This window comes from Pelophylax lessonae (genome assembly GCF_965119305.1).
Source record: "Pelophylax lessonae genome assembly, chromosome: 1".
NCBI lineage: Eukaryota > Metazoa > Chordata > Amphibia > Anura > Ranidae > Pelophylax > Pelophylax lessonae.
In genome coordinates, this window is record NC_138768.1 from 312,805,708 (window position 1) to 312,819,584 (window position 13,877).

The 13,877-nt window shown below is 43.2% G+C and overlaps 1 protein-coding gene across 1 annotated transcript in view; it reads right to left on the reverse strand.

Moving 5' to 3' along the window:
• Positions 1-13,877, reverse strand: part of ARHGEF40 (Rho guanine nucleotide exchange factor 40) — a 159,606-nt gene that overhangs the window by 74,654 nt on the left and 71,075 nt on the right. Inside the window, exon 5 of the mRNA XM_082266862.1 lies at positions 4,502-4,616. Within this exon, the coding sequence (XP_082122988.1) occupies positions 4,502-4,616 (115 nt within the window). The remainder of the gene's footprint in view (positions 1-4,501; positions 4,617-13,877) is intronic.

A 13,877-nucleotide genomic window follows, 5' to 3' on the forward strand; every position in this document is an offset into this window, starting at 1 on the left:
GCTTAAAGGAAAATGTTTTTTTTTATTACATTGTCTTGAAAAAGTATTCACACCCCTTGACATTTTCCACATTTTGTCATGTTACAACCAAAAACCGGGATTTTATGTGATAGACCAACACAAAGTGGCACATAATTGTAAAGTGGAAGGAAAATGATAAACGGTTTTCACATTTTTTTACAAATAAATATGTAAAAAGTGTGGTGTGCATTTGTATTCAGCCCCCCAAAGTCAATCGTTTCTAGAACCACCTTTCACTGCAATTACAACTGCAAGTTTTTTGGGTAGGTCTCTACCAGCTTTACACATCTAGAGAGTGAAATCTTTGCCCATTTTTCTTTGCAAAATAGCTCAAGCTCTGTCAGATTGGATGGAGAGTGTCTGTGAACAGCAATTGTTAAGTCTTGCTGCAGATCCTTGGATTTAGGTTTGGACTTTGACTGGGCAATTCTAACACACAGTGGTGACTGGTGTATTGGGGGCACAGGGGCGCCGCCCCCCCCATCCATGCCTCCGGCCCCCTAATCTACATGCAGGGCGCCAGACGCATGAATTCCAATGGTTTTTTTTTTGTTTTGAAGCACGTGATTAGAGCCAGAGGCTCTAAAAGGCTTCAAAAAAGGGTGGGCTTGGGGCGCAGCACAGTGAGCCCACCCAGTTGTGTGACAATAGCAAATTAATATTCACTATTATCACACTGATTCTCCTCCTAGCCAATCAGGAGCGGGTCCTGAGACCCGTTTCCCGATTGGCCGAAAGGAGAGGCCATGCTATTGGCTAAGGAGGAAGCAGGAGACACAGGGTAAGCCGCCGTCGCCGATGCTGGGGGAAGTATGGTGTGCAAGCTGGTGTGGTCTGGGGGGGTATGGTGTAATCCATCTGCCGCCCCCCCTGGCCCATGGAGCACCAGCCGCCACTGCTAACTGACTATTCTGCAGAACCAGTGGCAGTGCCAGCCTTTAACTTATTGTTAAAGGGTGCACCCCCAAAATGTAAAGCAGCACTATAGCACCTGCATTGGTAGCCACCTTTGCAGTCCTTATTTAACATTATTTAATGAAATTTTTAGACTGTATTTAGATGCTTTGAGCTGTGCAATTGTATCCCAACAGCAACAGAGTGATCCCATGGCTCCCTGCAGCTTCCTATTGATCTGACAAGCTGCTGGAGCTCAGGGCTGGTAAGGATGGTTCTTACCCTGGTGAACTGATATGCACAGGTGCCAGCCAGGGTTGCTTCCCCAAGCCAGGTCCCACATGGGTGGAAGACGACTTTCTGATTTGTCTGCTCCAGCTCCCTCTACCTAAGCCAATCATGCTATATCCATGCTTCAGCCCCACCACTTCTGTTGACTTTGGCTCCAGCAAGAGTCCCACCAGGGACTGACATTACCAAGCAGGAAAAAGCAATTCTGCAGTCCCAGAAGCCTGTGCAGACCCTGCACTGGAAGCCTCTACAAATTATTTGCTTTTCCACCTCATTTATAAGGATGTTAGAAACTTTCAGGCTGGCGTACAGGGAAGTAAATCCCCACTGTGGAAATGGCACAATCACATACCCCCCCCCCCCCCAATCCCATCCTCTTTCTCATCACCTCTACTAAAACTTTTTTCCCACACCAGGACTGTCCCTCCTGACTGACACCTATCTCCCTCTCTCCCTTTCTTACCTCCTTCCTTTCCTCTCACTCCCTTACTCTCCTTTGCTTCCGTTTCTCTCCTTCTCCTTTATATTCTCTTAGATTACCTTCAGGGTCTGCTTCTGTTCATTCGGAGGCCATGTGGAGTATGTCACTTACTCCAAATTGTGACTTTTCAGGTATGACTACCATTGTATGCACAAGTATTAAGGTGTATTCTTGACTCTGGGGGTGCACACAAGCCTTGGAGGATATTTAAACACCGTCCCTTACAGTGGGGAAAATAATTATTTGACCCCATTCGATTTTTTAAGTTTTCCCACTTACATAGAAATAAATAGTCTATAATTGTTATCATATGTGTATTGTAAATGAGAGAGACCGAATATCAACCAAAAATCCAGAAAAAAACACGATACAAATGTAATAAACTGAGTTGCAGTTCAACCAACCAACAATAATTCTGGATCCCAAAGACTGGCTAAAGTATGTGCTCATGTGGTACACAGATTAGTCCTGTCAATTTAAGAAGGTGCACCTAACGACAACTCATTATGTGTATAAAGGACACCTGTCCACAGAATCACTTCCATTAAGACCTCACTGATATAGGTAAGGCCAAAGAGCTGTTAAAGGACATCAGGGACAAAGATTGTAGACCTACACAAGGCTGGAATGGGCTACAGGACCATCAGTAAGAAGCTTGGTTAGAAGGAGACAACTGCTGGAGTAATTATTTGCAAATAAAAGAAATACTAAATACCCATTAATCGCCCTTGGTCTGGAGTTTCATGCAAGATTTCGCCTCATGGGGTAAGGATGATCATGAGAAAAGCAAAGGATTAGCCCAGAATTACACAGGAGGAGCTTGTGAATTATCTCAAGGCAGTTGGAACCACAGTCACCAAACAAATCATTGGCAACACAATACGCTGCCATGGATTGAAATCCTGCAGTGCCTGCAAGGTCCCCCTCCTCAAGAAGGCACATTTACAGGCCCATCAGAAGTCTGCCAATGAAAATCTAAATGATTCAGAGAAGGAATGGGAGAAAGTGCTGTGGTCAGATGAGACCGAAATTAAGTTCTTTGGCATTAACTCGACTCATCGTGTTTGGAGGAAGAAAAATGCTGACTATGACCCTAAGAACACTACCCCTACAGTCAAGCATGGAGGTGGAAACATTATGCTTTGGGGCTGTTTCTCTGCTAAAGGTGCAGGCCAACTTTGCCGCATTGAGGGGGCCAATGGACAGGGCCATGCATTGTAAAATCGTGGACGAGAACCTTCTTCCCTCAGCCAGAACATAGAAGATGGGTCGTGGATGGGCCTTCTAGCATGAAAATGACCCAAAACATACCATCAAGGCAACAAAGGAGTGGCTCAAGAAGAAGCACATTCAATTCATGGAGTCTCCAGACCCTAATTATATAGAAAATGTATGGAGGGAGCTGAAACTTCGAATTTTTAAATGACAGATAAGAAACCTTAAGGATATAGAGGAGATCTGTAATAAAAAGTGTACCAAAATCCCTCCTGAGATGTGTGCAAACCTGATACCCAACTACAAGAAACGTCTTACCTCTGTGCTTGCCAACAATGGTTTCTCTACCAAGTACCAAGTCATGTTTTGCTTGGGGATCAAATACTTATTTTACTCACTCAACTGCAACTCCTTTTGAGGATTTTTTGGTTGATATTCTGTCTCTATCAAATAAAATACACCTATGATAAAAGTTATAGACCCCTTATTTCCTTGTAAGTGGGCAAACTTACAAAATCTGCAGTGGATCAAATAATTATTTTCCTCACTGTATGATGGCCGGTGCTGTGTATTCTTGCCAGTTGGCAGCTACTTAGTGCATTAGATTGTTAGCCTTTTTGCTTTGCCCATTGATGGCCCCGGATTTCCAGACTTCTTCTGTCTCCATTGCTGACCTTTTCCTGAAAAGCTGGCCATAGATCAGTAGTTTTATTTTCCTTCAGCGTGGGGTAGCCCAAGGAAATGAATGGCTGCCTACATGCAGAATGCAGGTTGCACAAGTGTGAACCTAGCCTGACACACGATTTGTCAATTGTGAGTATTGTATAGATTGTTTACACCATAAATATTGATCTCCTAGTTTGCAATAGGAATTTCTATCATATTTGAAGTTTTTATTGAAAAAAAATTGTACTCCACAAGCATTATTACATGGGATTCAGGGTCAAGGAATTTGCTTCCCCACTTATACTCCCAGCACCAGTGTCTGAAGCCACCCCCGTGTAGAACGACTCCATTTGTATTCTCCTAACAAATGTGGAATTTTACAAAGGCATACATAACAAGTCTCAAATTCTGTACATTTCTATCATTTCATTTGTACCTGAAAATTTATTATTTTTAACATTTTGTTATTGTCAATTTTCACTAAGATTGCTTTCATGTTTAATTTTGAAATGCCATTCTAAAACCTCAGTAAAAGTATGTGTTTGCTGACACAGGAAATGTCGCAATGGTATGCCCAGCTAATGTGTTCTATCAACAAAACTCATGCATATAGCAGCACCTTTGTTCCTTCGTCAAGAAATATTCAGTTTTACACTAATTACGGCTCAGTATTGGCCTTGTTAACAATCCGCTTATTGTAGGATTGCTTTACTTCAGAACTGGTAGCATTATGGGTCTTTATGATGCAAACCTTGGTTCATGGCCCTGATTTTACGATTATGTTCAGATACAAAGGATTATTTGTCATTAAATCTGAGATAAATTATCTTAATCAACAACACAGCCAGTATTTTCAACTCCTTACAGCTTATGACTGTGTGTGTATTTTGTCCTTCTTGTTGACTTTACCCCTTCCGTTCACCTTTCCTTTACCTGAGAAGAGAGAAGAAATACACAATGGTTTCCTGAAGGTCTTTCTGGCTGAATCCAGGTGGTGCTTTGGCTGGAGACATTGTTAGCAGTGCTCTCTTGTCTTGGTCTTGTCCTCCTGTGAGGGTATAGGAGATTGTTAGTAATGCCAACTGGCCTGAATTTATCCAGTATCTGTGCAATGTGACTCAATGTGACTATCGCCGCCTGTAACGCTCCTGCGTTTTATGTATGGTGTGGATTTTCAGCTGCAGAAATATTCCACTTCAGTAGTCATGTAGAGAAACGCTGAGACACCATTCCCAACTCTCAATGACTCATCATGTGTGGAGGATCTCAATTCAGCAAGTAAATACACACACTCAATAAGATGTTTCCTAGAGTGGCTTATGTATATAGTAACACAGTGATGATAGGCTGAAGAGACAGGTTGGGTAGAGATGGTAGATGACAGACACTTGAAAGGAAATGTTCTTGAAAGTAAGATAGTAGCAGATGAGATGCAGATAGGTTTAGCAATCATGTATGGTAGCAGATGACAGAGTAGCAGGTGGACATACAAGAGAGATCAACCCAGTGCAAGAACAGGTGGTAGTAGGCTCAAGAGCTAGCAATCTTAGATAATGCAGATGTAGTAATAGTCCTTAGTATGCAGAGCTAGATAGTGTAAGCTTTAGTATGAAAGTTATAGAGGTTTCCCCTACGGGGTACTTATCACTAATAGCAATGTAGCAGAGGAGAGGTTCGGGAAGAGCGGATGATCCGGTAGCGGGATACAGGGATCAGCGCAGCGTGGTTCCGACAGCGAGGTAAGCTTGCAAGCATGAGAGCTTCAAGACAGGTTAGCATCAAGGCACAAAGCAGTTTGAACGAACACATGTGAGTGAGAGCCGGCGATCTAAATAGCCATCAGTCCGGCGCTCAGTGATGACAGCATCAGTCTTAAAGGTGTATGCGCACCTTACCAAAAGAGAATGGTGGGGCGCATACACTTATGAAAGAGTAATTAGGGTACCCAAAGGTACCAGAACATTACAGTACCCCCCCTTTAAGGCCGGCTCCTGAAGGCCTCTGGAGCTGGTTTGTCTGGGTACTTCGCATGAAAGTTGCGGATTAATCTAGAGGCATGTATGTCAGAGGTGTTTAGCCAGGTGTCGTCTTGGGGCCCATAGTTCTTCCATCGAACCAAGTACTGAAGTCTTCCTCTGTGGATACGAGAATCCAGAATCTCTTTTATCTCATATTCTTCTCCACCTTCAACTTGTACAGGAGGAGGAGGTGGGATAGTAGGCCTTATTCCTTGGTCAGGAACATGGGGCTTCAGTAGCGACACATGGAAAATGGGATGTATTTTGAGGTCTATTGGCAATGTAAGCTGTACTGCAGCTTTTCCAATAAGTTTCTTGATTGGGAAAGGTCCCAAGAACAGAGGTCCAAGCTTTTTGCTAGGGATTTTCAGTCTTAAATTTTTTGTTGAGAGCCAAACGAGGTCCCCGATAGCGTACTGAGGAGAAGGTCTTATGCGAAGATCATAGTATTTCTTTTGTTGACTATGAGCGTGTGCAATGGTAGTATTAAGCAAACCCAGAGAGTCCTTTATTTGGGTAAGATAGTCTGAAGCTACTGGGTTATTTGAAGGAAGGATGCGTGGTGGAAGAATAGAGGGATGAAACCCATAGTTCAAGTAGAACGGACTCTGCTTGGTCGTACTGTGGGTTGCGTTGTTGTAGGCAAATTCTGCCAGAGGGAGAAGATCCACCCAATCATCCTGTTGGTAAGAAGTGTAACAACGTAAATATTGCTCGATGCATTGGTTGACTCTTTCAGTCTGTCCGTTGGTCTGCGGATGGTAAGGAGAAGTGAGCTTCCGCTCGATCCGTAGTATGTGACATAGTTCTTGCCAGAACTTGGAAATAAATTGTGATCCACGGTCAGACAGAAGAGTTTTTGGGATACCATGTAACTTAAAGACATGTTTCATCAGGAGTTCTGCCGTTTGTTTGGACGAAGGTAGTCTGCGAATAGCAATGAAATGTGCCATTTTTGTCAGATGGTCCACTGACACTAAGATGGTATTAAATCCTTTGGAAGGAGGCAATTCCACTATAAAGTCCAAGGACACAACTTCCCATGGAGTTTGGGGTATTGGTAGACTGCATAGTAGACCGGATGGTCTCGTAGTGTCAATTTTGGACCTGGCACAGACATTGCATGAAGAGACGAATTTTTGTATAGATGTTTTCATGTCAGGCCACCAGAATTGCCTGGCAATCAGATTAATAGTCTTTGTCATACCCATATGTCCTGCCATTGGCACATCATGCGATAATTCCAAGATCTTGGTGCGTATGGTAGGTGGTATGTAAAGTTTGTCGTTGTAGTAGAGGAAGCCTTCTGCATCAGTATTTAGTTGTGGTGGGGGTGAATCCAAACTTATACCATGCAAAACCTCTTCCTTCAAGGAACGGACAACTCCAATAATGCGTTTGTGAGGTATTATAGGAACGGAAGGGATTTCGAAGTAGTTTTCTTCAGTTAGTCGTGATAGTGCATCCGCCTTTTTGTTCTTATCTGCAGGTGTGCAATTCTGAATGCAGGATATCTTACTCATGTCCATCTCGATTCCTGTTTTGGATATGATGTAGCCTAGAAACAGTACCTCTTCTTTATGAAACAAGCATTTTTTCAGTTTCACATAAAGGTTGTGTGCAAGCAATCTCGATAATACTAGTCTTACATGTCTTATGTGTTCAGACAGGGATCGTGAATATATAAGTATATCGTCCAGATATACCACAACACAGACATCTAGTAAGTCTCTGAAAATATCGTTTATAAATCGTTGAAAAACTGCAGGGGCGTTGCACAGCCCGAATGGCATTACAAGATATTCGAACAATCCGTATCTGGTTCTGAATGCAGTCTTCCACTCGTGTCCATCACGGATTCGAATGAGATTGTATGCTCCTTTCAGGTCCAATTTTGAAAAATAGGTAGCTCCACGCACCTGCTCAATGAGCTCAGGGATAAGCGGTAGAGGATAGCGATCTTTTATTGTAATAGCATTCAATTGCCTATAGTCGATGATAGGCCTGAGACTTGAGTCCTTATTGCGGACAAAAAAGAGTCCTGCTGCTGTGGAAGAAGTGGAAGGTCTAATAAAACCTTTTTCCAAATTCTCATCCAAATAGTCTTTGAGATGGGAAAGTTCATCCTGTGAAAGAGGATAAACATGACCGAACGGCAATTTGCTATTTGGGAGTAGATCAATGCTACAATCATAGTCTCGATGGGGAGGTAGTGCTTGAGCATTTTTCTCAAGAAAAACCTCAGAGAGATCCTGATAACATAGTGGTGCAATCTCATCTGTCACCACAGACAGGATCTTCCCGAAAGACGGGAGGTTACACGTACCCTCGCAATAGCAAGAGAGGAAGGTCAGGGTCCGTTCCTTCCAATCTATGGTTGGTTGATGTGTGTGCAACCAGGGAAGTCCCAAAACAATGGGAAAGTGGGGTGAAGATATTAGATCGAAGGTAGTGGTCTCCATATGAGACCCGTTAGTAGTGACTAGGAGTGCCTGTGTCTGATCAGTGATCGGACCAGAGGGTAAAGGAACACCGTTAATAAGACTCACTGAGACAGGTTTAAGTTTAGAAATAATAGGAACTTTATTTAAAGCAGCAAAACGTATGTCAATATAATTTCCACAAGATCCTGTGTCAATCATGGCCTTAGTAGTAATCCTGTTCTGGTCCCACTGTAATGTCAAGCAAACAGAAAGGTAAGGGTTAGTGATTGAAGTTGTCAATCCCCCTAGGAGGACATGTGAACACTCACCCTTCTTTTTGTAGACTAGGGGACAGACGTTTATCTTGTGATCCGGGGATGCACAGTACAAGCAGAGATTACCAGATCGTCTTCTGGCTCTTTCCATAGTTGATAGCGGTGGGCGTATGGTTCCTATCTCCATAGGAACGGGGTCAACAGCCGAAATCCGAGAAGAACTGGATAATGGCATTCCCATTTTCTCAGCCTTTCTTTCTCGTAGTCTTCTATCTATGGTGATACTGAGTTGTATCAATGCATCCAGGGTTTTTGGCAGATCCGCTCGGGCGAGCTCGTCTTTAACGGCCTCTGATAGGCCAAGCCTAAATTGGGTTTTCAGAGATGCATCATTCCATTCTGAATCAAGGGTCCATCTCTTGAATTCTGCGACAAAGTCTTCTACAGGTCTCCTACCCTGTTTCAAGGATCTTAATTGAAGATCGGCAGTACTCTGCCTATTGGAATCATCATATAGGCTAGTGAGTTCTGCTAGGAACAAGGCATAGGAGTTGAGAAGCTGATCGCTTTTCTCAAAAAGAGAGTCTGCCCAGGCCCGAGGATCGCCTGTTAGGTAAGAAATAATAGTACAAACCTTAATGTGATCAGTAAGGTAGGTACGGGGTTTTAGCAAGAAAAGTAACTCACATGCGTTTTTAAATTCGCGAAATTTTTTGCGATCGCCTGTAAATACCAAAGGAGGATTCATTTTGGGTTCAGGGGACTGAGCAGTGGTAAGTTGTGTCAGTCTAATTACCTGCTGCGACAGAGCCTGATTGTCTTCTTTTAATTCAGCAAATGCGTGTATTAACGCAGTTACTTGCTGTTTTAATTGTGTCATCTGAGTGGTTATTTCTGCTGAATCCATTTGTGGTTCGTTCAATCTGTAACGCTCCTGCGTTTTATGTATGGTGTGGATTTTCAGCTGCAGAAATATTCCACTTCAGTAGTCATGTAGAGAAACGCTGAGACACCATTCCCAACTCTCAATGACTCATCATGTGTGGAGGATCTCAATTCAGCAAGTAAAATACACACACTCAATAAGATGTTTCCTAGAGTGACTTATGTATATAGTAACACAGTGATGATAGGCTGAAGAGACAGGTTGGGTAGAGATGGTAGATGACAGACACTTGAAAGGAAATGTTCTTGAAAGTAAGATAGTAGCAGATGAGATGCAGATAGGTTTAGCAATCATGTATGGTAGCAGATGACAGAGTAGCAGGTGGACATACAAGAGAGATCAACCCAGTGCAAGAACAGGTGGTAGTAGGCTCAAGAGCTAGCAATCTTAGATAATGCAGATGTAGTAATAGTCCTTAGTATGCAGAGCTAGATAGTGTGAGCTTTAGTATGAACGTTATAGAGGTTTCCCCTACGGGGTACTTATCACTAATAGCAATGTAGCAGAGGAGAGGTTCGGCAAGAGCGGATGATCCGGTAGCGGGATACAGGGATCAGCGCAGCGTGGTTCCGACAGCGAGGTAAGCTTGCAAGCATGAGAGCTTCAAGACAGGTTAGCATCAAGGCACAAAGCAGTTTGAACGAACACATGTGAGTGAGAGCCGGCGATCTAAATAGCCATCAGTCCGGCGCTCAGTGATGACAGCATCAGTCTTAAAGGTGTATGCGCACCTTACCAAAAGAGAATGGTGGGGCGCATACACTTATGAAAGAGTAATTAGGGTACCCAAAGGTACCAGAACATTACACCGCCTGGCGTCTAGCAACCAGTGATGTCACAACGGCCTAAGGAGGAGGAGAGTGAGGCCCCAGCATTCAGAGCGGAGCCTTCTTCCTCCTCCACCACACGCCTAGTGGAGTATTGGCTCCACCCGCCTCCTCCCTCCAGCTTCTCCAGGCTCCAGGCCAGGCCAGCGAGGCGAAAGATGCAAGCAGACGTGTGATGCTGGTTCAGCCTGGCTGTCTCCTTAGAGCCTCAACTGCTCTTCCATGGGAGCTACTCCCTACCTATAAAAGTGAGTACAATTAATACACTCTAATACACTTTATTGTCTAAAATCACACAATGCAGTCAGGTATGGTTCCCATATTTATGAAAAAAAGTGTTTTCATATGTAGAAAACACAGTTGCAATTTATTATTTGTCTACCCACTATTCTGTAAAGCTGGACTTGATCATTAACCACTTAAGGACAAGGCCTATTTCTGACACTTGTTTTTTTACAAGTTAAAATCTGTATTTTTTGCTAGAAAATTATTTGGAACCCCCAAAATATTATATATATATATATATATATATATATATATATATATATATATATATATGTTTTAGCAGAGACCCCAGAGAATAAAATGGAGATTGTTGTAATACTTTATGTCACACCGTATTTGCGCAGCGGCCTTACAAACGCAATTCTTTTGGAAAAAATACACGTATTTGAATAAAAAAATACGAAAACAATAAAGTTAGCAATTTTTTTCTCTAATGTGAAAGATAATGTTACGCCCAAGTAAACTGATATCAAACATGTCATGCTTCAAAATTCATGCTTCAAAATTGTGCACGCTCGTGGAATGGCAACAAACTTTGGTACTTAAAAATCTCCATAGGCTTTAAAAAATTCTACAGGTTACCAGTTTAGAGTTACAGAGGAGGTCTAGGGATGGAATTATTGCTCTCGCTCTAATGATCGCGGCGATACCTTTTCGGGCAGTGCCCCTCCCGAGACTAGACTCTGGATCCTTCCCTGGTCCAAATGTGCCCCCTATGCTTCTTCAAGCTACAATCACACCTGTCATGTTTTCAAGTGTTTGAGCATTTTTTAGAGAATAATTGCAATTGCTTTTGCAGCTTTTGTCAGGTATTTTTCAGGCATTTTTCAACTAAAAAGTGTGGTGTGCTGCTGAAAATGGGGTGGGAAGCTGCTGTGTGAGAAGAAAAAGTGCAACAAAACTTTTGGAAAAAAGCTCATGTCGTGCTTTTTAAGGGTTTCCATAGAAGTTTATGGGGACAACTCTGCCTGAAAAGTAGTTAATGTATTTTTTTGAGCAACAGGCATTTGTTGCAAGCGACAGGATGCTCAGCTGTTGGATCAATTTTAGGAACTATTCATGCAAAAATCTGAATAATTCCCATGAATTAAAAAAATTTTTTCCTCACAAAGGCGTGCTTTAAAATAAATTGTCATTACGTCATGTTAATTTATTCTATGATTATGTTTATACATTTTTTTCCTTCTTGTGTTTGGAATCTAATCTTATTCAAAATAAAGTCATACTAGTACTAGTTTACACCACCAGTGCCTAGTCTACACTTGTGGTCAGAGGGTGGCAAAAATAGGTGGTTAAGTGGTGGTTTTACTGCTGTCCTCCGACTGCCTCCCCTGAGATTTCAAAGACATCTGGATGTCTGTATACATGCCATGGCAAAAATTATACCCCCTGTCAATAAAATGGGGCAATGTGTGCGGCGGTGCTGGTTTACAGGGTTTAAACAGGCACCAAGGAGGCCATATACCGGTATCACATTCCAGCTGCCTGTCAACTGCCTTTTGAAAAGTGATCCACCCTGAATCTCTTTTTTTAGAGGCAGCAAGGGCTGTCGCGAGCGTAAATGAGCCCTTACACTCATTTGGCAGCTATGAGTGCCACTGTGCATGGCTGGCAGTTACAATCATGTTCAAGTTTTTTTCTGTTCACAAAGAGAATAATCTGCGTTTCAGTCAATCTTTTTTTCTCCCTCTGAATAAGCAACGCCTATAGCGTAACGCGTAAAGGGCAAAGCCCGCAACGTAGATAGTTTCTCTGGAGTGGATGGTAGCTAACCTGAGGAGGTATTGGCATATATTACATGATAGCTAACAGCCTTAAGGGAAGAGTCACACATTTATTTACCCACAAGTTGCAGACTACAAGGATGATGCCCCACATGGAATACTGAGTTTAGACATTTGCTATTTGTCTGTAGTGCACCAGCTGGTAGTGCACTCAGAAATGTGAGTACATTTTATTTAGAATTTTAATAAAGGTGGTTATTTTTAAACATTACACTATAAGAGGTATGTCTTACTTCTGAGTGATCATGGGTGGGGTATTGGATTGTTGTATATGGTGACAACAGAGATGGGTGGAGATCCGGGAGAGCCCAGATGCATCCATTGAGCACCCTTAAAGAGACAAGGGCATATGACCTAGAACATAGCTCAAAGCGGGAGGTGAGCGGTTAATAGTGGTGGAATAGGATATACAGGTCTGTGAAGCGCAAGGAATTGAGCCCCCTTGAGTGGAATGTTATTGAAGCACAGCATGTGAACTTGACACTTTATATATATTTTAAAACATTTTCAAACACTCAAGTACTTTTTGGACTAACAAGATTAGTACTATACATGGATTGTTTTTTTATATATATATATATTTTTGAATATTTGAATTATTAGAGGATTGCATGGTACTTAGGAATACAGAGTGTAGCGCTCAATCATTTCAGACTGAAGTGAGCACAACTCAAGGGCCCATGACATGGGATTGTGGCCGCCACAAACTTTAATTTAAAAAAATTTTATAAAATTTAGGTTAGCATAGCTTTCAATTTTATGCTGCCTGTCATGGGTATTTGAAGCGGGAAACACGTTTCCTTCTGGAAAATTCCTGCACATGTATCTGAGGGGCTACATAAGGCCTCTGATGACTGAATCTTACCGCATTTTTTCTGGATCGACTTGGTGAGTTCCATTGGCTATATTACAAGAGCTAATACAGGAGCTCGCCAGCCGTGACAGGACATGAAGATTCTGGTGAGGGAAGTCTTGGAGAAGGCGGCATCGGAAGGAGGCGAGGAGTGGCTGCGATGGTGCCTGGTGCTGTAAGAAGAGGATCCAGCAGGGAAAGACACCGAAGAACATCAGCCCCCCCTGTAAGAGCCAAGCCAAAGCTGGAGCAGCCCCAGAGGGCAGTGCCTACTGCGGCTCAACATTACCTGGTCTGCTGGCTTCAGCGGAGCCTCCCACCGGAATGTCAGGGGTCCTCTGCTGCGGCAAGTCAGAGGGAGAGGACCTGCCTACCAGAGGAGGAGCAGGAGAGCATCGCCCCAGGAGTCCAGCACGCTGGTCAGCAGCTTAAGAAGAGGATGCAGGCTTTCTCGCCATCCCAGAGTCGCAGCTGTGAGAGACGAGGGTGGCCTCAGTGCTATTTGCCCTCAGGTGGGTTGGCTCCTCCCTCTGCAGCAGCTGGCTCCAGGCAAGCCTCTTCAGTTTCTAGGGCAACAGCAGCACAGTTATCCAGGCCGTTATGTCTGGATACAGAGGTGTCCCTTTAGCATTCAGCATCCCCGGTGAGGTCTGCAGCTGGAAATCCACCCACACAGGGGGAAAACATTCCAGTCATTCCTATCCACTCGGAGCCTATGCAGGTGGGTGAGTCTTCTCAAGGTTTTTTAATTACACAATAATTAACGCATTGATTACATTTACCGAATCTTTGCCTGCTCAGCAGCTACTGTCTGTGTCTTCTCCTGGAGATGTATGGTCTGCTCAGTCTATCCCTGCCTCAGTCTCTGAAACTAGTCAGATTGTTGATTCAATTGCCA